This window comes from Capra hircus, chromosome 23, assembly GCF_001704415.2.
Source record: "Capra hircus breed San Clemente chromosome 23, ASM170441v1, whole genome shotgun sequence".
Classification (NCBI taxonomy): domain Eukaryota; kingdom Metazoa; phylum Chordata; class Mammalia; order Artiodactyla; family Bovidae; genus Capra; species Capra hircus.
The window spans coordinates 32985411-33012253 of NC_030830.1; the positions used below are offsets into that span (position 1 = coordinate 32985411).

General features: G+C 47.7%; 1 protein-coding gene across 4 annotated transcripts; it reads right to left on the minus strand.

The window, feature by feature from the left end:
• On the minus strand, nt 4429-25926 carry TAF8 (TATA-box binding protein associated factor 8). Of its 4 annotated transcripts, none has more exons than XM_018039056.1 (9): nt 25857-25926; nt 24933-25089; nt 22062-22160; nt 21680-21742; nt 20553-20677; nt 16464-16611; nt 14768-14910; nt 7617-7756; nt 4429-7308 (listed from the first exon to the last, which is right to left on the minus strand). In XM_018039056.1, exons 1-9 carry the CDS (start codon nt 25899-25901, stop codon nt 7296-7298), a joined length of 933 nt encoding a protein of 310 aa, XP_017894545.1. In that variant the 5' UTR covers nt 25902-25926; the 3' UTR covers nt 4429-7295. The 4 variants fall into 4 exon arrangements, 3 of the variants coding, with proteins under 3 accessions (XP_017894545.1, XP_017894546.1, XP_017894547.1); XR_001917119.1 differs by lacking the exon at nt 4429-7308 and adding an exon at nt 11551-11721 and having other exon boundaries at nt 7683-7756; XM_018039057.1 differs by lacking the exon at nt 4429-7308 and having other exon boundaries at nt 7613-7756.

The window sequence follows — 26843 nt, forward strand, 5'->3', positions numbered from 1 at the left end:
GCTGACAAGCCTCCCACATTTGTCCTAGACACAGAGCCTGATTTCCTCACTTGCTGTGCAGCTCGGCAGGGCCTGGGAGGGGGTCAGCTTCTGGGCTCCAAGCTCCCTTCACACACACGCTTCCACCTCTTTCCTCTTCCCCACTGGAAAGTGGACCCAGGAGAAGGGGTGGCAGCCGTCTTCCAGCGCACACACGAGTGTCACCTGAGGTGATGGGGGAGCTGGGAGACTGACAGAGATTTGACATCATCAGGCCACCAAGCCAGCCTGGAGCACCCACCCCGACTTTTACAGAAGGCATATAGTCTGTCTTAAGTGACTCTATTTTGGGGACTTTTTGTGAGAGCAGCCTAACTCAGGTTGGAACATATCGTTTAATCCAGTAGAAATACCACTTGGATCAGACCAAAAGTCGTTCCACCCCATCTCTGCCAGGGGCCCCGCGGGGCAGTGACAGGGGGCCACAGGAATGTCCCTTGACAAAGACTCGCACTCTCCACATACCAGGAATTGTTAAGTCTCCTTACAGATCTGTTACAGAGCCATTACTCAGAAACCACTCAAAATTCTTGATAAAAACGTTTGTAAACCTGCCATCTACTCCATCAAGAAACGAGTAACAGTGACTAGAAGCCTCACCAACACTCTCTGCAACTGATTTCATTTCCAGCTCCCAGGGACGGTGTGGGTGTGCGCACGGGTGGACCCACGTGGCACACAGTGGTGGCAATGCCTCTGAGGAGCAGAATCGTGTGCCCATGAAGCAAGAGCATGAAAGGTTAACAAGCGTGGACTTGAACGGGATGCGTGCGGGCAGGACCGCAGCTCTGCTCCTTATCAGCCAAGCAGACTGAGGTGTTTCTGAGCTCTGGGGCCTCAGGGCCTCCACTGCAAGTGGGGACAGTAAGGACATCTACATTTGAGGTGATTGTGAGGATTAAATGAGTCCGTATGTGGAAAACACAATAGTGACTGACCAGCATTAAATTCTCACTTAGTATTAGCTTGTATGTCATTTTTAACGCAACAGAGAAGAAAAAAGTTTGGCAACTGAGTAACATTGTCACTTACAAAGCACAGGTACAGATGTTCTCATTAAATCTTCTTGATGAGGTAATCATCATTATCCATTTTATGGAAACTGATTTGGACATTTAGGCAGTTGCCCTCCATCTCACAGCTGATTCCCAGACGGCTCAGTGGGTAAAGAATCTGCCTGCATTGCAGGAGACCTGGGTTCCATCTCTGGGTCAGGAGGATCCTCTGGAGGAGGGCACAGCAATCCACTCCAGTATTCTTGCCTGGGAATTCCCATGGACAGAGGAGCCTGGCAGGCTACAAGTCTATAGGGTTGCAAATAGTCGGACATGACTGAAGCCACTGAGCACGCGTGGACACACAGTTGGTAGGTTGTGGTAGAGCCTTAAGTACAGATAAATGTCACTGAGTCTTGTTTTATAGAATCACCACCATTAAGTTGAGCAACTTAAGGATTCCAGAAAATCAAAGTTCAGGAAGGCTAGTTCCATTTAGGGTTGTCCCACCCCCAAACCAGGCCACTTTTTTGTTAGTTTCTCAATTAACTCCACTGATCATCTTATTTAACTGCCTCATGATCAGAAAAGGAGAAGAGGACCTGCCCAGCACCCTCATCCCCGGGCCAGAGCTGGGAGGGGCTGCCGTACACTTCAGCTCAGTTGCTCAGTCGTGTCCGACTCTTTGCGACCCCATGAATCGCAGCACGCCAGGCCTCCCTGTCCATCACCAACTCCTGGAGTTCACTCAGACTCGCGTCCATCGAGTCAGTGATGCCATCCAGCCATCTCATCCTCTGTCGTCCCCTTCTCCTCCTGCCCCCAATCCCTCCCAGCATCAGTCTTTCCCAATGAGTCAACTCTGGAGATGTGAAAACCTAGGGCAATGTGTGGATCTTATTTTGGTCCTGATTCAAACCAGCCAACTATTAAAAAATAAAAACATCTTTGAGATAATAGGAAAAATTTGAGTATGAACTGGATTTGAGAGGATATTATAAAGTCACTCTTCAGGGTATTTACTTCCCTGGTGAAAGCGAAAGTGCTAGTTGCGCAGTTGTGTCTGACTCTTTGCGATCCCATGGACTAGCCCGCCAGGCTCCTCTGTCCATGGGATTCTCCAGGCAAGAGTACTGGAGTGGGCTGCTGTGCCCTCCTCCAGGGCATCTTAAAGGGTCTCCTGCATTGCAAGCAGATTCTTTACTATCTGAGCCACCAATCCCATATAAAAACCTAATTTTTAACAAAGACACAAACATCATTCAGTGGAAGAAGGGTAATTTTTCCACAAAGGGTAACTGAATCAGTTGGACATCCTCAGGCAAAAGTGAACTCAACCTAAATCCCAACCTCATAAAAAGTATATCAAAATAGGTCAAGGCCTAATCATCAAAAAGTCTACAAACAATAAATGCTGGAGATGGTGTGGGGAAAAGGGAATGTTCCTGCACTGTTGGTGGGAATGTAAATTGGTACAGCCACTATGGAAGACGGTATGGAGATTCCTTAAAAAACAAGGAATAAAACCACCGTATGACCCAGCAATCCCACTCCTAGGCATATACCCTGAGGAAACAAGAACTGAAAAAGACACACATATCCCATTGTTCATTGCAGCATTATGTACAATAGCTAGAATACGGAAGCAACCTGCATGTCCATCGACAGATGAATGGATAAAGAAGTTGTGGTGCATATGCACAATGGAATATTACTCAGCCACTAAGTAATATTGAGCAAATATTACTCAGCCACTGAGTAAAAAGGAATGCATCTGAGTCAGTTCTGATGAGGCAGATGAGTCCAGAACCTATTATATAGAGTGAAGTGAGTCAGGAAGACAAACACTGTATTCTAATGCACATATACAGAATCTAGAAAAATGGTACTGAAGGATTTACAGGGCAGCAGTGGAGAAACAGACATAGAGACTAGACTTACGGACATGGGGAGAGGGGAGCAGAGGGTGGGATGTATGGAAAGAGTAACACGGAAACTTACGTTACCAAATATAAAATAGATAGCCAATGGGAATCTGCTGTATGGCTCAGGAAACTCAAACAGGGGCTCTGCATCAACCTAGAGGGGTGGGAAGGGGCGAGAGATGGGAAGGAGGTTCAAAAGGGAGGGGATATATGTATACCTATGACTGGTTCTGTAAAGCAATTATCCTTCAATAAAAAAAAAATAGATCAAGGCCTAAAACATAAAACATGTATTAAAATATTAGAAAAATATAGAAAAAGATCTTCAGGACCTAGGGCTCAATAAAGAGGTTTTAGGCCTGTCAACAGAAACAATCTATAAAAGAAAAAATAAACTGGATTTCATGAAAATAAAAAACTTTTGCTCTCCCAAAGATCCCTGTGAAGCGAATGAAAAGACCAGCTACAGAGTGTGAAAAAGTATTTACAAACCACATGCCTGACAAAGTTCTTGTATCCAGAATATATAAAGAAATCTAAAAACACAGAAGTAATCCAGTTAGAACATGGACAAAAGATTTAAATGGATAACAAACCAAAGAAGATATACAGACAGCAAAAAAGCACATGAAACCATGTCCAACATCTAGCCATCAGGGACAAGCAAACTAAGATCACAATGAGTGTTATCACATGCCTATCAGAACAGCTAAAAAAACTGTTTAAATGACAGCATTAAACACTGGAGAGGATGTGGAGAAACTGGCTTATTCATACATTGCCAGTAGGAAGGCAAAATGATACAGGCCACTGTGGAATCGTTTTTTTTTTTTTTTTAAATGAAACATACAGTTACCATAGGACCCAGTGGTTGCATTACTGGGCATTTATTGTGGAGAAATGAAAATTTATGTTTACATAAAAACCTATACACAGCTGTTCACAGCTGCTTTAGCCATAACAGCCCCAAACTGGAATCAGGCGAATGGTTAAACATGGTACATCCACCTGGGACGCTGCTCAGCAATAAAGGGGCTACTGACACAGCCACCTGGACGGCTCTCACTCCACACGCTGCGTGGAAAAGCCAATTCCAGAAGGCTACAAACCTTAAAATTCCATGTATGTAATATTTTAAACATAAAATTAAAGAAATGGAGAAAGGAGAGCAGTGGTTGCCAGAAGGTAGGGGATGGGGAAGACATGAGAGGTGGATATGGTTATAAGGAGACAACACGAAGGAACTTCATGGTTATGAGAATGTTCTGAATTTTTAAAAAAATTTTATTGGGGCAAGTTGATTTACAATGTCGTGTTAGTTTCTGCTATACAACAAAGTGAATTAGTTATACACATACATATATCCACTTTTTTAGATTCTTTTCTCAAAGAGGTCACTATAGAGTATTGAGCAGAGTTCCCTGTGCTACAGAGTAGGTCCTTATTAGTTATCTACTTTATAACTTTTATGGTGATTTTTTTTTTTTGGTTACACTGGGTCTTCGTCGCTGCATGCAGGAGCGGGGGGCTATCTTCACTGCTGTGCACGAGCTTCTCGTGGCGGTGGCTTCTCGTCGTGAGCACAGGCTCTAGGTGCACAGGCTCAGGAGCTGCAGCGCGTGGGCTCAGCAGTTGTGGCGTGCACGCTCCAGAGCTCAGGCTACTCTTGTCCTGGCACCTCGGCTTAGTCGCTCCTCTGCCTGTGGATACTTCCCAGACCAGGGACCAAACCCGCATCCTCTGCTTTGGCAGGTGGATTCTTATCCACTATACCACCAGGGAAGTCCTATCTTTTTTATCTGTCGTAGTGTGCATGTCAATTCCAACCTCCCAGTTTAGCCCTGCCTGCTCCCCAATGTTCTATATCTTGACTGTGAATTTACACAACATAATTACATAGAATTACACACGCACACAAAGGTGAAATCTGGATAAGCTCTGTGGATTGTACCAATGTCATTTTCTTGGGTTTGATATTATACTAGTTATTTGAGATGCTACCAGTGGGACCTCCCTGGTAAAACTTTTTTTTTTTTTTTGGGGGGGGTAACATTCTCTCAATCTGTAATTACCTGAAAAAAAAACTTTAAAAAGTCTATCAGAGATGCATAACAGCATATTTACAGATTACACGATACAGCTCTTAGGTTTGTTTTAAAATATATTCTAGGAATTAAAAAAATAAAACAGTAGAAGACATAGATGAAACAGAACTGAAAAGATGTTGCTAAATGTTGAAGCTGGGTGAATAATACATAGGGAAAACACAAGTTTTGTGTTTGCAGACTTCCCAAATAAAAAGTTTTAGACAGCTTAGAAGGACTAAGCCTAACTTAGACAGCCGTACTCAATGCTATAACTTTTGCATACAAATTGAGTTCAATGCTTATAACTGTTTCATTTACAAAGTTTATTATGACCTTTTATTAAGAGCTCATAAATCACAGGCTTAATCTGATTTCATTGACTACTTTTTCCCTCCATGTATTCTCCCAAAGTTATAAAAAATAAACATTTATAAATATACAGTGAGGATCATGCAGTTTTTACACAGTAAGAGCTGGGTCAATGTTTCACGTTGTCCGAGCATCTCCCAGTGTCTCGTTCAGGACAGAATTTGAGCAGCATGGCCTCTGAAGTCTCAACAGCAGAAGGGCAGTTCTTTTCCAAATTTCACCTCGTCACTCAGCATTACAGCATCAACAGGTGCTTGTCTGGGAAGTATCAGGAGAAACCGCTGGGATGACCACTCCAGGAAGTGGAATTTTAGCCCTGTAGCTGCCATGGCTCGACCCTGGGACTGTATTTAAACTTAACAAAGAGCCAAATGACAAGCTTGGAAGGGGTCAGCACAGGCCCAATCTGACGACTATAACTGGAAGGGTTTCAGGTCACTACAGACGGGGAAACTCTTATTTGGTCCAGAGCTGGGGAATCCGATTTTCTCATTCCGCTTCCCTTGTCCAGTTACTGATAGCAGCACTTTCCTTCCAGCCAGTGGGATGACGTGTTTAGAGAATGGTGAGGCCAGCACATGGAGCCTGCTGCCTGCTGTCATCAGGCTTTTTGAGTTTTCAAATTCAACCAAGAGGACGTAAGACTAAGAGATGACTGTTGAGGCTGAGTATCAGGAGAGCTCAGGATGGACCTAAGGACTTTACCCAGGGTCTCGTGTTTTCCGTGTATTAACTGGGGTTTCTCTGGGATTTCACTGGCATTTCTCTTCCTCCGACTTAGTTTGAAAACCTTTTCCTTTGGAGACCAGCCAAAGGTATGAGCTTGCCCAGCATCTTCCTTTCTTGGTTTGTAGGCACATCAAGGATGAAGAGGCAAAGAGTTTGGGCAGATTCAGATATGCAGGTTCTTCTTGGCCCACTTCTGCCATAAGGCGGGCACATGGCCTTCTATCCGTGCCAGCTTCCAGCAGACCCGCTAGGTTTCTCAGCCTTTGGACCATACGGCCAAGCCCAGCCTTCAAAATCTCATCCCCACCACCTCCCGGTCCCATCGATCCTTTTCCTATTGCATAAAATCAATGATTCTGCTATCAAATCACAGCATAATACATCCACTTAGTAGGCTCTTGCCAAAGAAAATCTCTTTTCCCAGGATGGTGCAGAACTTGGTTGTTCCCAAGCACACGCTCCATGACGGGACAGTAAATGATAAACCTCTCGCGAGAGGGCACTGCCCTGCCTCAGGGAGATTCCATCAGATGCTGAGAGTCAGTGCTGTCTTCCACTCTCCTCCCCACGAAGGCATCTGGTCACGCCTCCTGACTCCTGCTGGCCCTACAATGAGGCTACGATGGGTGAGCCTCCTGCTTCCAACATGTTGAAAAAGGGCAAGTCACCTTCAACCAAATCAACAGGGTGCTTGCAGCCCAGGCGGGCAGAGAAATAAGCAGATTCTAGGATGATAAATCAGAGCCACAAATTGTTGGCCAATGAAAGGATCCAGATATCCTGAAACACAAACTAAGCATACCGTCTTTCTGGCAATGAGCACAGCAGGCAGAGAGCCCCCTCTCTCTGCCACCTTCTCTGGTCTCCCAGGTTTCAAAGAATCAAGTTCCATGATTATAAATGAATTCACCATTCCTGTACCCCATGGTATGGCCAGCTGATTAAAAGTCTCATCATTTCTTCATCAACCCCAAAATCCAGTGAGAACAGGTAATTGTAATAGAGAGTTGGCTATTAAAATCATGCCACGTTCACACCCCACAGCCTCGGCTTGACCCCGAGACGACCACCTTCCTCTTCCCTCGTGTGGCTTTAACTCGCCCAGGAGGGTGGCATCCACATCTCTGTACAAGGCAGGCTTCCTTCTTAGCTCAGGAGAGGGACCTAGAAAGAAGAGGAATCCTTGGAGCCCACCTGGCGGGGGGCCCACTAGCTCTCCTTCTGGTGAGGGGAACAAAAACTGCTGGGCTGTGCGGGTTGGTCCCTGGGCTGCAGGATGCTCAACCTCCATACAACAAGAAAGAGGTACGTGCAGGAAACGAGGATGGAGAGGTAGTGGGGAACATTTCCTGTCACCAAGTAGCTCTGCCCAAGGCTCAGACCCACCACGAGCCTCTCTTTTCTGCCCAGGAGCAGAGAAGACCACCTCGGTCAGCCGGGGAGGCCTCTCTGCACCCCAGCCTCCAACTCACTTCTTCCTGCGGATCTTGGGTTTCTTCACAGGCCGCAGATAGGGGTTATCGATGATACTCTCCTCCCCGTTTCGGCTCCCCGACAAGGAGGGGTTCTGCTGCAGAACAGAGGTGTTCTCCTTCTCGGCTCCAGAATCATCCTTTGAGCAAAGCCGAAATAAAGCAAAACAACCAGCAGCGTGAGGAAAGAGATCATACCTGTGGCTGAAAACTACTACAAGCACCCCTCTCATTGAGAAATCAGAAGCTTGGCTAATGTGCCTCTCTCTGTTCCAGAGGAGACCAGGCAGTGGCTGCGATCAGAGGAAGGCGGGAGTGTCAGCGGTGACACAGAACCTAAGACCCTGAGAAGGCAGGGACAGGAGTCGGAAGGGAGCAGAGACCTGGGAGGGCAGGGAATCAGGGACTACAAGTCAGATGCTTCAGCCTGTGGGGACATAAGAAAAAGAGAAGTGGGACTTCCTTGGTGGCCCAGTGGCTAAGACTTCTCGCTCCCAAGGCAGGGGGCTCAGATTCAGTCTCTGATCAGGGAACTAGAATCCACATGCCACAACAAAGATCAGAGATCTGGAGTGCCACAAGGAAGCCCCAGCGCAATCAAATAAATACTTTTTAAAACTTAAAGAGAGAGAGAGAGAGAGAGAGAAGGGGCCCTTGGTCCCCTGCAGGACTGAGAGGTACAGGACCAGAACAGACCATGTGCACAGAGCCCCTCCTGGAGCTAACCTCATGTAAATCATGATCTACTGCCCCATAAATTCTCAAGCATCTGGTACTTGCAATGTGGTGTCAACGGTCATATGCCGGTGGAGGCCAGAAACTGCTGGAGCCCCGAGAGCTCCCACGAAGGCATCAGCATGGAAGTGTCATCCGCCACCTCCATGTGTGGCCCGTGGGTCAGGCCTCTCCCTGTTCGGTTTTTGAGAAAAGTGATTTTTGGAGAAAAGTTTATAAGTTTGAGTATAACCAATATGATCTTGAAGATTTTTTTTTTTTAATCACAATTGGATGTAGACATAGAAAACAGTAATGATGCTGAAGTTTTACAAACTGCTTCTAAAAATACGGGTGACTGATTTTCCTTTCCTTTTTTACACTCTCTATTTTCCAAGTTCTTTAAAATGAGCAGGAGAGGCGCTGAGGGGACTCACACGAAGGGCTCAGGCCCAAGTGGCAATAAGTGACCAGAAGCTGCTGGTTGGGCTGTACCCCCTGGTGACAGGCCGAAGGTTCCACCACTGAGGTTCCTGTTCTGTGTGTGCTCGTCGCTCAGTTGTGTCTGACTCTTTGCGACCCCATGGACTGCAGCCCGCCAGGCTCCTCTGTCCATAGGATTCTCCAGCCAAGAATACTGGAGTGGGTTGCTTTTTCCTTCTCTAAGGGATCTTCCTGACCCAGGGATGAAACCAGGTTCTCCTGCATTGAAGACAGATTTTTTTACCATTTGAGCCACCAGGTCAGCTGTTGTGTAACTTGAGGCAAAAGAGGATCTGACCTCAAGCAGGAGATGGCGCTGTCAGAAGACAGCAGGGCAGAGGATGCTGTCATCAGGGATAGGAGAAGTAGATGAAAGAAATAAAGGAACTAAACTGACTGAGATTTGTAAAGAAAAGGTGGGAGCAAAAAGGACTGTCGGGAGTGACCTGGGCTCAGAAAAGCCAGACTCAGGCAATGCGCATGCTCTGTGTGAATACCAGGCACCCAAGGGTGCTGCCTCCAGCCTCACAGGTTCCAACACCATTTCCATGGCAACATCTCCCACCTGAACCTCCCCAGCTGTCACCTCTCCCGTGACCTCCAGGTCTGCACGGCCTGTCACTCTACCACCACCATCTCCGGGCATCTCAAATTCAATGTGCTTGAAACTGAACCCTGAGCACAAACAGCTCCTCCCACTGACACAGGTGACGGCAATTGCATCCTCCCATTGGCCCAAGCCCCGAAATCCATCACGCCTGCTTTTTTTCTTTCTCTGATATATCCCCCAGCCAACCTGTTAGGAAAACTTCTTGGCCTTACTTTCAGAATACAGGCAGCATTGACTTCCATTATCTCTAGTGGAACCCCCTGGTAGGATCCCCTGCTGTCTCCCACCTGGATGGACAGCCGCCTCCTAACAGCCATCCCATCACAGTCCATCCTCTGCCTGCCCCGTGGTCACCAGCGTGGCCAGTGCTCCCTGAAGCTCAGACCTGCCCCTCCTCTGCCCCACATCCTCTCAAGACTCCCGCTTCACCCAATGGGAAGACAGCTCTTCAAACTGCTCACAAGGCCCTTCCTGACCTGACCTCTTCCTCTCCCCCACGCCCATCCCACCTGCCTCAGTCACAGCCCCACTTGCCTTCTTACTGTTTCCTTTCCAGGACACCACCCCAGAGAGCCCGAGGCTCAATCCTTCACCTCCTTCAAGACAGCTCGGATGTCTCCTTCCCTGTGATGTGTACCTTGAGCACCCTATTTAGAACGGAAACCTCCCCGCTTTACCCTGGATCTTTCCCTACTTAGTCCCCCCCGCCTCCACCCAGAGCACTTTTCATCTTTAACATACTATACAGTGATGGATTTACATATTACACTTCATGGTCAAGCCCCCACTGCCAACACACGGGCTGCCAAGAGGCAGCGGTTGTCTTTGTGCAGGTCACTGATGTGTCCCAAGCACCCAGAACAATGTCTGGCACCTACCAGGTATTAAGTAAATACTTGTTGAATTAGTGAATGGTACGTTGTTCAGAAAAAAGTAAAGGGTGAGGCACTGGGATTGCCTGCAGACGGCAGCTGGTTCAAATGTATGAGAAAATAATCATCTGATACACCAATTTAAAATGAAGAGCCCCTTCATGTTCGTAGATAGAGAAACCAGAATCAAGCTCAACAAAGTAACTTCCCAGCAACAGTCTGTGAGAGCTTCTTCCTCCACAGACAAAAGAACACTTTAAAACACCAGTTAGTGAACTCCTTGTTAACAATGTCGTGTCAACACTAAAGACAGGAAATAACCTAACGTCCACAGGGGACTGGCTTGTTAAGTCCACACAAGAGGGTGGGACTATGGGGAGGGACGAAACAGTTCCGCATACAAGGATGTGGAATGACCGCCAAGTAGCTCCACAAGGGAAGAAAGCAAGGGGTAAAAACTGTGATTTGCTGTGTATGTTCAAAACAACAATTAAAAAAACGTCTCTAAGGACTTCCCCAGCAGTCCAGTGGTTAAGATTCCACGCTTCCAATGCAGGGAGTACAGGTTTGCTCCCTGGTCAGAGAACTAAGATCCCACGTGCTGCACAGCATGGCCAAAAAAATAAACTCAAACAAAGTCTCTAGAAGGATTCACAAGAATGTGGTGACACTGGTTGCTCTGTAGGAGGGGAAAGGAGAGTGAAAGACGGTCACCACACATCTTTTTGCACATTCGGGTTTCAAATGTTTGCTTGTTGCCAGTCCAACAAAATAACAAGCCCAATTGATTGTCCATAAATTGTTGCTGGAATCCTTCTCTTGAAGTTTTTTATTTCTCTGTTCTGTACAGAAGAGCACATGGCCATACAACAGGGGCGGGGAGGGGGTGGGCAGGGGTGCCATGGGCTGTCATATGCCAAGCACCCAACATAGATGAGCTGATTGTATCTCAGGCGCCTCACTTCCCCTTGAAGTAGGCATTCCCATTTGTAAGGAAACAGACTCAGATGCTGGGTCAGGCAACCAACGGCACTTAGTGGAAAACAGCCTGGTCTGGATTTGCAGCCAGGCCAGTCTGACTCCCAAGGCTCAGGTCTTTTTACTCTTTGCTGTCTGGCTTGGCCTCCAGGGATCCAGAAGTCCTCAGGCAGCTCCTGGCATCCAGTCCGCCTCGCTGTACTCACCGCCATGACCTCACCTATGTCACTCCCCAGAGTGTTAGGTAACTCAACTGCAAGCCCTTGAGCTTACTTACAAAAGGATTGTGATGTTTGTTTAGAAGATTCCTCCTTCTCATAAGGTGAACCTCATCTTAGTCCATGACCCAATCACCATATCTCAGACCGACTTAACAGAGTCCAAACCAGAAGCGTAGGGTAACAAGCTCCTCTGCTTTACGTAAAGCCATGGGCTGCCAGCCCTAATTCTGAAAGGAATAATTCAACATTAAAGAGGTATGTGATCAGGCAAGGGAGACCGTCAGTAAATACTAGAGTCAGAACTGGCACTCTCCACCTGCATCCCGGGACTGCAGACTGCCACCTGGGGCCTCACACCTCAGAGAACCCTCAGTCCAGTTATGACCACTAAGCCATCTCTTGCTTAAAAGCCAGGGCCAGCCTTAAAGGACAGATGAACATGGCAACCTCACTCTAAGGATCCAATTAGCCTTAAAGGCATTAGAGCTTCTGGCACGTCTATGCCTCTACTTGGAACTTTCTCTCCTGATGCATACAAGAGTGGCTCTTACCCTCTTACTTGCCAAGGACAATACATCATAAGCAGAAAGGAACACCCCCAAGTTTCCACGAGCACACTCCCCTCCTCAACCTTTGTCTCTGTCCACACACTTTGTCTCCTATCCTGGCTGGGAAAAGTCCACAATCAGGCTAACCCCTCCTTTTGGGTACTGGATTCCTGCCCTACCAAAGATCATCATTCCAAAATGTTTTTCTCTCCTGAATCAACTTTATCAGATCACTCCCATCAGCACAGGCATCTTGTTACACCACTCTGACCTCCTTAATTCTTTCCCTTTAGTTACCACGCCATTTCTCTCTTTCCCGTCACAGCAAAATTCCTTGAAACCACAGTCTACATTTAACAGAACTTCCTGTGATGATTTAATTGTTCATATCTGCACTGCCCAGCAGGGTAGCAGGAGTCACGACAGGTGGCTACGGAAATGTAGCTGGTGTGACTAAGGAACCAAATTTTTTGTTATATGTAATTTATATAAATTTAGACTTAGTTGCCTGGCCACTGTGAAGGACACCACCAGTCTGTACTCACTCACCCCAATTTCTCTCCTCCCATTCTCTTTGAATTCACTTGCTCTCATTCTTCCTGAAATGGCTGGTGCCAAATCTAAGGGACAAAGTCTCAGTCCTCACATGGCTGGAACCGGCCACAGCTGCAGACAAAGATCAAGCAGGATCACTCTCCTCCTCCTGAAACTTTCTTCCCTCGGCACCCAGGACGCGCCACCTTCCCTCCTGTGCCTTCTCCACACCCTTGGCCGGTTCCTTGTCTCCTCAGCTGCTGAACAGTGCAGAGCACCAGGGCTCAGTCCTGGTACTTCTCTTTTTCATCCTCATTGCTCCCTAGGTGCTCATCTGGTCTCTAGTGGTTTTCAACACTACCTACATGCTGAGGACTCCCAGATTTGCACTTTGAGCCCAAACACCTTCCTACCTGACATCACCATGACTCTGTGACCCCACGGACTGTAGCCCACCAGGCTCCTTTGTTCATGGATTATCCTGGCAAGAATACTGGAGTAGGTTGCCATTTCCTTCTCCATGGCATCTTCCCGACCCAGGGATCAAACCTGCGTCTCCGGCAGCTCCTACACTGGCAGGGGGATTCTTTAGCACTGAGCCACTAGGGAGGCCCCTACCTGATCTCACCAGCCGGATATCTAACAAGCATCTCAAACTTACCTCATGTACACCTCAACTCCTGGTTCCCCCGCTACCCCGATTCCACCCAAAAACCTCCCCTTTCTTGGCTGAAGGCAACTCCTTTTTTCCTACTGTTCAGGCAAAAAACCTTGCATTTGTCTTTGACTCTCTCTCTTTCCCATCTCACACCTACTCTGTCAGTCGGTTCTTTTCTGAAAATCACCTGCAATTCGGCTAAGTCATCCACCCGGTCGTGCCTCTCCCCCTGCTCCCCGTCTCTGAGCTTCCTGCACCGTCTCTGAGCTTCCTGCACCGTCTCTGAGCTTCCTGCACCGTCTCTGAGCTTCCTGCACCGTCTCTGAGCTTCCTGCACCGTCTCTGAGCTTCCTGCACCGTCTCTGAGCTTCCTGCACCCTCTCAGCTTCCTGCACCGTCTCTGAGCTTCCTGCACCGTCTCTGAGCTTCCTGCACCCTCTCAGCTTCCTGCACCGTCTCTGAGCTTCCTGCACCGTCTCTGAGCTTCCTGCACCCTCTCAGCTTCCTGCACCGTCTCTGAGCTTCCTGCACCGTCTCTCAGCTTCCTGCACCGTCTCTCAGCTTCCTGCATCGTCTCTCAGCTTCCTGCACCGTCTCTCAGCTTCCTGCACCCTCTCAGCTTCCTGCACCGTCTCTGAGCTTCCTGCACCGTCTCTGAGCTTCCTGCACCGTCTCTGAGCTTCCTGCACCCTCTCAGCTTCCTGCACCGTCTCTGAGCTTCCTGCACCGTCTCTCAGCTTCCTGCATCGTCTCTCAGCTTCCTGCACCGTCTCTCAGCTTCCTGCACCGTCTCTCAGCTTCCTGCACCAGCCCCCTGACCGGCCTCTGCTCCGCCCTCACCCTGTGCAGTCCACCTTGACCGCACCAGCTCACCCATCCCGAGACCCAGCTCTGCCTAGCGGGTCGCGTGGCTCCCGTCTCACTGACAAAAAGCGCAAGTGCTGGTGTACCGTGAAGCCCTGAGCTCCAGGAGCTCCCTGACCCCATCCTCTGCTGCTCCCCTCTTACTGGTGTCCCCCTGGTCACCCCCACGGCCTCTGCTCTTCTTCAGCACAGCAGTTCCCACCTCGGGGCCTTTGCATCTGCCGTTCCCTCTGCGGGGAAGGCTCCCCTCCCAGAAAAGTGCAGGCCTTGTTCCCTCAGGGCTTTGCTCACCTGTCCGCCTTCTCACTCACCCGGTCTAATACCACACCCCCCAGGCCCATGCCTACTGCTGTCCCCTACTCCTGTCTCATTTTTCCTTAGTTCCATGAGGGCAGGACGTTTTGCCTATTTTGCCTTCCGCTAATTTCGCAGCACCCAACACACGCCTGACTCTGGCAGGGGCTCATTCAGTATCTGCTGGATGACTGAACGAATCCTCAGGGAGCAAGAGATAATGTCACCACAGGCCCATTGTGCAAGCCCCTCACAAGAGGCCAGAGACTGAGGGGATCCTGTCCAACCCCTGGGGAGACAGGCAGTGAGGAGCATGGGCTCCTGCGGGGGGTGGGGGCGGGGGGTGCACGGAAGCGGATGGAAGGCTAGACCCACCGGGCTGATGTGAAGAGGGAGGTTCTCTGTGTCCGTCTGCTCGTCCTGCTCTGAGGAATCCGTCTCCTCCATCTGCTGCATCTCCAGCTCGGACGGAAGAAGAGCCGTCAGGTAGGGAATGGTGAAAGGCCTGGCAGCGATCACTGGGGGATTGGAAAAGAGGCCAGGAGCCTTACGACACATCAGTGAGCAGCACCCAGCGGCAGGGATGCCTAACACGCTCGGGCACTCACCACGGGCCAGGTAACACTTACACGTTACCTTTAATCCTCGCCTCCACCATATTAAACAAGTACAATTACCAGCCTCATCGTACAGATGGGGAACTTGAGGAATGGAGGGATGATGACCGTGAAAGTGAAAGTGAAGTCGCTCAGTCGTGTCCAACTCTTTGCAATCCCATGACCATGGGATTCTCCAGGCAAGAAGACTGGAGTGGGTTGCCATTTCCTTCTCCGGAGGACCATCCAGACACAGGAACTGAACCTAGGTCTCCCACACTGCAGGCAGACACTCTACTGTCTGAGCCACCCCCCTCAAACACACAGGAAGTGGCAGAGTGGGATATGAACCCCGGCAATATGACTTCAGAGCTTCTTTTACCAAGCACCAGAGAGGACTGGGGCTGAATCCTAGTGAAGCATCAGCTTAGTGATCTTATACCCGAGGCCAGTTAACCCCTCAGCTTCATTACTAGAGCAAAGATATGGATCCCTTCAGCCTGAAGGACTCAAGTCCTGACAGTGGACCTGAGAACTCTTGGCCTGGAATATATCCATGGAGCTAGAGGGCACTTCAGGTAAAGGAGTGATCCAATTCTTCCAAAAGCAATGAGGCTGAGGAGAAATTATTGTTAAAAAAAAAAAATTGAAAGAAAGTCTCTGTGTATACTTCCATGGTAGAATTAACAGCAGACACTCAAAGATTATTTTCAGCATGGCTCAGATGTGGGTCCTGCACACAGAAAGAACTAGGTCTGAATACCATCTGCTCGCCACGTGACCTTCAGCAAATTACTCCATTGCTTTTCTCTAGAAGCCTTGGCTTCCCAGAAGGGCAGTGGAAATAGTTCCTAACTCAGAGGTTCACTCGAGGAGCTCAGAAGTAACAGAAGGGAAGTGATCAGCATAGCTTCTGGACTTAGTAACCTAGCTGCTGTAGATCCAGGGCCAGGAACACAGCGAGGATCCACCAGGAGCCTGCTGACCCCTCCAAGCTCATCACCCTCGCTCTCCTAGGGAAACCCGGAGGCTGATGGAGGAAGGAACTTGGGTCACACAGCGAAATGGTAGTGCTGAGATGAGAACTTCAGGGGTGGGCCCTGTGAGAGGCTGCTATGAAGGCGAAGCCTGGCAGAGGCTCTGTAACTGCCTGGCCCTTGACGCCAGGTCCTTCTACCACCAGGGCCGCCCTCTCACTGGATGAGCCTCTCTGATGCCCAGGGCTCAGTCACCCTCGAGGTGACCTCAACTCAACGAACCTCAAGCACCCACTTCCAACACAGGTCATGACTATTTTTGAGTCATCAGTTAGGGACAGGCCCTGAAGATCTGGGAAAAAAGAGCCAGAAATCTGAAAAACAAGTTCCACCCAAGATAAGGACAAAGCTTACTTGTTTCTTCGAATCACAATGAGGGAGGGAAGAGGGGATGGTGTCTCAAGGACAAGGCAGGGTCCACAGAGGGGAGAGACTCACGTGGAAACGTGCTGACGTCATCTTTGAAAAGACTCTGGGTCTCGCCTGTCTTGGCCATGAAACGGGTGAGTGCCCGCTCCACATCGCGTCTCTGGGACGCGGCCTTCTCCCGCAGGACCTGGTAGTCTGACACGGGCTCGCGGTACGTCTAAAGGGAGAGCAGCAAAGACGCTCGAGAAAATACCTGTGACTGCATTGCTCTCCTCGGGTCCCTGCCTTGCTGTTGCTCTGTCCTCCCACCCTTTAAATGACCCCCTACCGTCACCCAGAGCAGAGATCTCCAAGGGTGGTGGAAGGGCACAAAGAAAGCAATAAGACTATCATTAACATTTACTTTGAATCTTAAAAATTAAGAAATGTACAAATATTTATATAGTGCTTGATCCTAGGCATTCATTTAGCTCCCGTGACAGCTGGACTCAGGCATAAGGGAGAACAGGGAATCCTCAACCTCCAACCCCCTGCAAGCCCTGATGGGACCACCTAGGACCCTTGGTGTAATGTGATGACAAGATTTTCTGACATGTTTGAAATTTTCCCCAAATGAAGAATTTGATGAGATCCTGAACACTCTGGTTAAAAACATTAAAAAGCAAGATCTTACAATTATTTTTAAGACAACTGCTTGACATTTATCATAAAAGTTTGAAATTTAATTAACAAAATTCTTCAAATAAATTGGTAGGTGAGAATGAAAAAAAATTACTTTTATGGTTTATTAAGGACAGCCTAAGATGCCACTTATCTTTGTAATACATCTTTTTCAACTATGAGAGCTGTTAAAGTAAACTTCAGTTTAAAGAAAGACGTGTCGAAGTCCCAACCTTGAGGGCCTCAGAATATGATCTTACAGTATTTGGAAGTAGGGTCAGGGCAAGATGCACTCAGTGAACATGAGGTGATATACAGTAGGGCGGTATGAAGCTACGTGACTGGTGTCCTTAACAGAAATGGTCACATGAAGGCGGAGAGGCAAACGGAGGGCCACGTGAAGGCGGAAGATCGCAGTAACATATCTACAAGCCAAAGGACCCCATGAGCTGCCTGAAGCTACCAGAGGCTGAGAAGCGATTTCAGAGGGAGCCTGCTGACACCTTGATTTTGAACTTCTGGCCTCTGGAACTGGAAGACAATGCATTTCTGTTGTTCCGAGCCACCTACTTTGTGGCACTTTGTTACAGCAGCCCTGGGACCCTCATACAGAATCTACTGGTCAAGGACAATGTCTGTGTTGCAGTGGTGGGTGACCACTTGCTCCTTTCCCCCCTTATCTTGAGGTGTGGAAAAATCTCCCGGATGACTTGCTCTAACCCCGCATTGTGGCCACATTTGCATCAGGACACGGGGACACAGGAAGTGAGTGGAACAGCTTCTAGGGACTCCTGGCCACCATGTGCCTTCCAAGGGAAGGAAGAATTGCTAGAAGGCAAATTAGGACATATCAAACCACAGACGAAAACTAGACTTGTCCTATATAGACCCAAAGCTCACAGTTATGATAAGCTGCTGCTGCTGCTGATGCTAAGTCGCTTCAGTCGTGTCTGACTGTGCGACCCCACAGACAGCAGCCCACCAGGCTCTGCTGTCCCTGGGATTCTCCAGGCAAGAACACTGGAGGGGGTTGCCATTTCCTTCTCCAATGCATGAAAGTGAAAAGTGAAAGTGAAGTTGCTCAGTCGTGACTGACTCTTCGCGACCCCATGGACTGCAGCCTACCAGGCTCCTCCGTCCATGGGATTTTCCAGACAAGAGTACTGGAGTGGGCTGCCATTGCTTTCTCCTGTGATAAGTTACATTTCATATACCAAGCTTTTTTTTGGCTGTGCCACATGGCATGCAGGATCTTAGTTCCCAGACCTGGGATCAAATTCATGCCCCTGCAATGGAACAGTGGTCTTAACCACTGAACCACCAAGGAAGTCCCACCAAGTATGTTTTAAGTAACTTTTACCCTGATTTCAAAAATAACTCTTACCTATTTTGGAAAATTTGGAAAACCCAGAAAAGCATACACAAAACAAGAGTTAGCTACACTCTAACCAAGAATTACTACCAATGTTTTGTGGAATAGGTCTTTTCTTTATGTGGCTAGGTACTTTTATATCTAGAAGATATTAAGAAGTGATGGCAAGAATATACAGAAGAACTATACAAAAAAGATCTTCATGACCCAGATAACCACAATGGTATGATCCCCTACCTAGAGCCAGATATCCTGGAATGTGAAGTCAAGTGGGCCTTAGCAAACATTGCTATGAACAAAGCTGTTGGAGATAATGGAATTCCAGTTGAGCTATTTCAAATCCTAAAAGATAATGCTGTGAAAGTGCTACACTCAATACGCCAGCAAATCTGGAAAACTTGGTAGTGGACACACGCCTAGAAAAGGTCAGTTTTCATTCCAATCCCAAAGAAAGGTCATGTCAAAGAATGTTCCAACTACTATACAATTGCACTCATCTCACATGCTAGCAAAAGTAATGCTTCCAAGCCAGGCTTCAGCAGTATGTGAACCGTGACCTTCCAGATATTCAAGCCGGATTTAGAAAAGGCAGAAGAACCAGAGATCAAATTGCCAACATCTGTTGGGTCATCAAAAAAGTAAGAGAGTTCCAAAAAAACATCTGCTTTATTGACTATGCCAAAGCCTTTGACTGTGTGGATCACAACAAACTGTGGAAAACGCTTCAAGAGACGGGAATAGCAGACCAACTGACCTGCCCCTTTGATTGTGTGGATCACAACAAACTGTGGAAAATGATTCAAGAGACGGGAATAGCAGACCAACTGACCTGCCCCTTTGACTGTGTGGATCACAACCAACTGTGGAAAATGCTTCAAGCGACAGGAATAGCAGACCAACTGACCTGCCTCCTGAGAAATCTGTACACAGGTCAAGAAGTAACAGTTAGAAACAGACATGGAACAAAAAACTGGCTCCAAATTTGGAAGGGAGCACGTTAAGGCTATATATTATCACCCTGTTTATTTAACTTATATGCAGAGTACATAATGTGAAATGCCGGGCTGGATGAAGCACAAGCTGGAATCAAGATTGCTGGGAGAAATATCAGTAATCTCAGATATGCAGATGAGACCACCCTTATGGCAGAAAGTGAAGAGGAACTGAAGAGCCTCTTGATAAAAGTGAAAGAGGAGAGTGAAAAAGTTGGCTTATAACTTAACATTCAGAAAACTAAGATCATGGCATCCAGTCCCATCACTTCATGGCAAACAGATGCGGAAACAATGAAAACAGTAAGAGACTGTTTCCTTGGGCTCCAAAATCACTGCAGATGGTGACTGCAGCCATGAAATTAAAAGATGGTTGCTCCTTCGAAGAAACGTATGACCACCCTAGACAGCATATTAAAAAGCAGAGACATTACTTGCCAACAAAAGTCCGTATAGTCAAAGCTAAGGTTTTTCCAGTAGTCATGTATGGATGTGAGAGTTGACTATAAAGAAAGCTGAGTGCCAAAGAATTGATGCTTTTGAACTATGGTGTTGGAGAAGACTCTTGACAGTCCCTTGGCCTGCAAGGAGATCCAACCAGTCCATCATAAAGGAAATCCTAAATATTCATTGGAAGGACTGATGATGAAACTCCAATACTTTGGCCACCTGATGTGAAGAACTGACTCACTGGAAGAGAGCCTGATGCTGGGAAAGATTGAAGCCGGGGGGAGAAAGGGATGACAGAGGTTGAGATGGTTGGATGGCATCACCAACTTGATGGACGCGAGTTTGCGCAAGCTCCGGGAGTTGGTGAAGGACAGGAAAGCCTGGTGTGCTGCAGTCCATGGAGTCACAAAGAGTCAGACACGACTGAGCAACTGAACTGACTTTTGTGTCTGGACGGGAGAGGCAAAATTGTGCCAGCTTCAATTTCTTCATTAACTCTATTTTTGCCAGCAAAGTGCAGAAGATAATTCTCCTTTGTCAAATTGAAGACATTTTGGAGGAGAGACATTCTGAGTCCTGAACTACCCTGTTACCAATAAACTTCTGGACTCCAGTCTGACAGCCAGGTAGAATTGAGTCTGCTTTTGCATCAGTCACAGCCTCTAGCACGGCCTTATCACTCACCGGAGTTTTGATGTAGGTGTGGGGGTCAGGAAACTCAGGGAAATGGCTGGGGATGTGTGGCGGGTGGGGTCGGTTCTGTCCTGCAGTGAGGGCCTTGGGGGTCACCGGCTGATTGGTCACCGGAGCTGCAACAGAGTTATGACTGGTTACGATTCCACCAGAGGTCTTGCGTCTCTAACCTAACCCTCCTTTTCTCAAAATAAATGCTGGACCTTAGTGTTCTATGCAACAGGCACTTTGTACTTCTACTAATAAAAGGCGTTCGATGGCTTGAGGACCTGAAAGGGTACCTCTGCCCCCAACCTCTGCATAATCTGGGGTGACATTCCCATGTACAATAATCTGCCTGCATGCCTCTCAGGTAGGTGAGTTGGTGGCTGTGACAAGTTAACTAGGTAAAAGAGAGGCCTGAGGAACTAAGCAAGTTAGGTGGGCTGCTCGCTCTTTTCAAGAATCTGGGTAACAAAGACAAACACTGAGCCAGGGAAAGTTAAGTGAGGAGGGGATTAAAAACGGCACCTTCCACTGCTGCCTTGAGAGGTATTCCTAAAAAGATGCCAGCCTGAAAAGAGTGATGAAAAAAAAAAAAAAAAAAAAAACTAGTGAATTCTTGCCAGGTTCCATAAACCCAAACTAGTTACTCCAACTCAGTTTATGGTGCTCAGTGTATTGAAGGCAGAGATCATCAAACTTTTTGTATAAAGGGACAAAAAGTAAATATTTTAGGTTTTGCAAGCCATGCAGTCTGTCACAACTACTGAACCCTGCCATTATAGCAAGAAAGCAACCATAGGTAATAAGTAAATGTGGCTGTGTACCAACAAAGGTTTATTTACAAACATAGGTGGTGGGCCACAGTACCCATAGTTTACTGATTCTTGATCTAAGCAGGAACAAGAACTCTCATATTTCTCAAGTAGCATCGGGATGGTTTGCCTTTGTGGTGAGTGAATTTCACAACCTAATTCCATCGGCCCAAATCAAGATGACACTGTAGGTAGCCCCAAATCATGGAAAGGAGCCTGCACTGAGGCAGTAGCTACATACCAGTCCCTGCCCTATTCAATTACTTCACTCCAGCAGCATTAATTGAGCACTACCGGCTATCTCGGTTCGCAGTCACTTACGGGCGGTGATGACCATCCTCTGAGACCGTTTTGCATATGCAGGGAGAGTGTCCACATTGAAACCTAAGAAATAGGAAAACAAAATTCACTGCCTAGGCCACTAAATATGGAAGGGGAAGTAATGCTGCGGTGAAATAGTTTAAACTCCTGACTGCTGCCACTCAAAAGAAGCTGCAACAGAGTCCCCCAAAGGAGTTAAGAGGTCTCTTACAGGGGTTCAGAGGAACCCTCTTTTGATAACTGTCAAGTTGAAAGCAAACCAGGAGACTCACGAGGAGATTCAAGAACATTCAGCAGACTGGCCTGCCTCCTGGGAACTCCTCTCTCTCTCATGTTCCCAACTCAGCGGCACTGAAGAAATGTAAACTGGAGATGTACTCACCCATCTCGACAAGGGTGACCACAATATCTGACAGTGTGGGCTGGGTCCTGGCTGTGTGCTCACAGTAAGACTTGGCACTCCTTCCAATTTCTGAAATGTCTAAGGATCAAAAGCAGAAAGTCTTGTTCTCAGTTCCCAAACGGTTACAGAATGATCACATGAGCCAGCAACTCCACTCCTAGGTATATACCCAAGTGAAAGGAAAACAGGGACTCAAACAGATTCTTGCGTACATGTTCACAGCAGCCAAAATGGAGAAACAACCCAACGCCCATCCACAGAGGAATGGATCCAGAAAATGTGGCCTATACCTTTAATGGAATATTACTCAGCCTTCAAAAGGGATGATGTTTTGATATAAGATACAATATGAATGAACTTTTTGTTTTTTTTCTTAACTTTATATTTTATATTGGAGTATAGCCAGTGCAATTAACAATATTGTGACAGTTTCAGGCAGACAGCAAAGGGACTCAGTCATAATATACATGTATCTATTCTCCTCCAAACTCCCTCCCATCTAGGTTTCCTGTGTTTTATAAAATATTTATTTACTTATTAATTTTTTAATTTTTGGCTGTGTTGGGTCTTTGTTGCTACACATAGGCTTTCCCTAGTTGCAGAGAGTGGGGAGCTCCTCTTCCTTGTGGAGCGTGGGCTTCTCACTGTGGTGGCTTGTCTTATTGTGGAGCACGTGCTCTAGAGCTCACGGCCTTAGCAGCCCCATGGTGTATGGAATCTTCTTGAACCAGGGATTGAACCCGTGTCCCCTGCATTGCAAGGCAGATTCTTAACCACTGGACCACCAGAGAAGCCTACGAATGAACTCCAAAAACGTCATGCTAAGCGAAATAACCCAACCAGTCAAACATTTTAAGCTTCCACTTAAATGAGGCACATAGAAAAAAAGAAAATCCATAGGGACAAAAATTAGATTAGAGGTTACCAGGAGCTGGGAGGAAGGAGGGATGAGGGGCTGTTGTTTATGGATACAGAGTTACTGTTCAGAACCATGAAAAAGTAAAGTTCTGAAAACGGATAATGCTGATGGCTGACACCACTGTGACTATATTTAACACTACTGAATGCTTAAAAGTAATTAAAATGGTAATTTTATGCTATGTATATTGTGCCATCAAAAAAAAAAAAAAAAAAAGGTCTTACTATTTGGGTGTCAGGTTTTTTCTCTTCTACCTGAAGCTGAAACCTCTTTTTCAGTCACTCGGAAGTCCCTCAGGGGAAAGGGGAAACAGGAAGCTGGGCTCTATGAATGGGCTTCAGAGGTGGATGAGCAGTTTCGGGAAAATTCTGAAATTGTGCTCCATTTTACACAAACACAAAAAGCCTGTGGACTTAAGCATTTTCATAATAAAATGAGACATTCTTTGACTTTTTCTACTCTCACTCTCTGCCATGTTTTCCAGAGGCTATGTCACCCGTGATGACGTCACGGCTCTGCTGGCTAATGGAATGTGTCCGTGTGCATCCTTATGTTTTAGGATGTTCTCAATTTCATTTTCTAATGTGACAAAATCTCTCTATATAAAGCCCATGTTGCTATTTCCCTCATGGTCTAGTGGTTAAGAATCCACCTGCCAATGCAGGGGATACACGTTCAATCCCTGGTCTAGGAAAATTCCACATGCCGCAGGGCAAGTAAGTCCATGTACCACAGCTACCGAGTCCACACTCTGCAACGACTGAAGCCCGTGCACCCTAGGGCCTGTGCTCTGCAACAAGAGACGCCACTGCAATGAGAAGCCTGTGCACTGCAACTAGAGTAGTCCCTGCTCGCTGCATCTGCAGGAAGCCTGCACACAGCAACAAAGACCTAGAGCAGCCCCTCGCCTCCAAAAGAGCTTATTTTTTTTTTTAAAAAAAGAGCGTATCATTAAAAAAAAAGCCCATGTATACAAAATTCCTTAGGACCCTCAATATTTAAGAATCTAAAGGGGTTTGAGATAGCTGCTTTAGGAAAACATTTGGTAGTTTGAAGTCCCAAACATCAGCTGCAGAGAGTCATCTCACCCCAGATCACACCCTTCCTGGAGCAGCCCACATCCATGACTGATCAAGACTGCAAAGGCAGGGCTTTGGGGACCTGATGTCAGAAACTCTGATGGGCAATAATCCCTCCAGGGTTCCCTGCTGAGCTGGCCAATTCTTTGTTTCAACTTTTCCCTCTCTGCCTAAACCTTTCTCTCACTCCCATTCACAGGGCTGATTCCTCCCAAAACACCTTAATGCCCAATCCCTCATCTCATCCTTCCCTTCCCTACCCAAGGCCCAAAGAGGGAAATACATTGATTATGCACAAGCCTGCGTGAGACCATTCCAGGCTCCTAAATCTTAAGATACTTCCTTTTAAAAGCAGTGGTGGTTTTTATTTTCCATTTTCTAAAACTTATCCTCCCTCACTCTTTGTATCACATAATATAGCATTTGATTATATAATGTGTGGCATCTATTTCATGGGACTTAATCCTGACTCTCCAATAAAAGTGTAAATTCTTTGAGCATAGAGAACAAAAAGTAATAATAACACACCTACAAGTCATTGAGGGCTTACATTTTCAGCTTTGACTGTTTTACATATATATCTCAATTATACTCAAAACTCCAAAGTGTGCAAATTATTACCCCTTTTCACAAATAAGGAAATTGAGGTTCAGGAAGTTTAGTGGTTGACCCAAGCTATTAAGTGGCAGAGTGAGAACTTACACCCAGGTCTATCTTATTCTAAAGCCTGTTAGTCGCTTAACAATGTCCTTCCTTTTCTTAAACCTTTTCAACACTATCATGATGCAGGACACAGAACAGATGTTTGACTGGAAGAAGGCCTACTGTTTCCTATTGTTTCCCGGTACGTACAGCTCTGCAGCATCTCTGTCAATGTTTCCACAGATGCTTTCTCAGCACTCTCAAAGCCTGCCTCTGTCAGCAGGGAGCTCACAACCACTTGCAGGGTTCGCCTCCGGGCCAGATGGTAGTTATCAGCAGGGTTAGTGGACTGTTTACTTCCTGATCTCTGTGAATCAGCAGCCCAGAAACAGAGAACATTTTTATTCACTGGACAATGATGCAATTAGAGCTCACATACTGTCACTGGCAAGCAAAGGTTCTTTTGCTAAATACTTACCGGTACTCTTGGCCAATGAACAGTAAATGAGCATCCTAGGGGCTCTAAATTCGGAGACAACCTTTCTGCCTACCTAACACTTAACAATTTCATAACACAAAGCGGCTGTTTTTTCTATTTTAGCAGATTTTCAGAATATATAGCTGAAGAAACATGCATGATGGGATTGGAACTCGTGCCCATCTCCCAGAAAAAAAGTGATCTTTCTCTCTTGTTCTTCCCATCTCCATACCATTTCACTAACGAGGAGAGTCAAAGCAACAAACAACACATGAAGCTAAGAGGACAGAAAAAGTAGGAAACCTAAATTATTTTGAAATGCGAATCCCTCCCCAACTTTAGCGGGCCAATAAGAAGGTGAAAACGGCCTCAGTGGACCAATCAGGAGCTGTTCCGGGTTCCCAACCCCCCCCCCCAACAAAGAACAGGCCAATCAGTACACAGGTCCACCGACTCCGGAGGCCGCCGCCAAGTCTCGAGAATGGCGGAGGGGGGGGCGGGGGGTGGCAGTCACGTACGGCCTGAAAGACCCTCCTCCACGCAGGGTTCCGGGTGCAGCTGGGTTTCTGGGTATGGGCTCGTAGCCCGGATAGGGGGAAAGTCGGGAATGCCCCGACTTTCTCGGCTCCGGCCCCGCGCCTGCCTCCCGCCCTTACCGTTCCGGAGCCCGCAGCCCCGGCAGTGGCCGCCGCGTCGGCCATCTTGCCCTGGCGTAATGTGCGCGAGTGCGGGGCACGACGGGACTTGTAGTCAAGGGGCGGGGCGGGGCGGGAGCAGGGGGCGGGGCGGGGCGGGGCGGGAGCCACGGGCGGGGCGAAGCGCGCCGGGCGGAGCTTTCCGAGGCCTTGCGAGGTCCGCAGGGTGACCCCCCACTCCAACCCCGGCTCACGTGACCTTTTGTGAGCGGTGGGTTCAGTTAGCCCCGGAAGTTTGCCCCGGAAAATGAGCCCACGGTTTCACACCTTTTTTTAAATGAAATCGCTTTTCCATGAAAAGCACATCCCTGGGACGCTCCGAACTTTCCTGGATGGTTGTGTGGGGTTCTGCTGGGTCCCCATGATTTGCTCTCTAGGAGAGGGGCCCGGGAACCTGTATTCTTAAGTCTCCAGGTGATTCTTATGAGCGGGAAATCTGAAGGGAAACCCTGTTTTCTGCTGGGGTCCCCGCAGCCCCACTTGGAACTAGAGCTTCACAGCCACCCAGTTCTGGTGTTCCGGTGCATCACGCTGCCCTCTCGCCCTGTCTGAATCTGCAGGCGTTTGCGGGCGAGCCTGAAGGCGCCGCTGGCTGGAGGCTGTCGCTCGCCGGTCTCCCTCCCAGGCCGTTGCGTCCACGCGGTGCCTGTGGTTTTCTGTGGTTCGCTCGCGGGTCAGCCCCCTTCGGATGAGGGGGCGGGGGTCTTCCCTGCACCGCCCCGTTTGCGGGTGTCTGGCAGGACGCAGAGGCTGGATTTGAACCTCAGAACTCGCTAGCTCTGGGTCTTCGGATACATTGCCTGACTTCACTGTGCCTGTTTCCTCTCTTGTAAAACTAGGATGGGATGAGATGGATAGGGGTTGGGGGTGAGCTAATACAGACGAAGGGTCTATCATGTGCAGACTTAAGAGTAAGAGGTCAAGAAACAGCGCCTAATGTTTATTTCC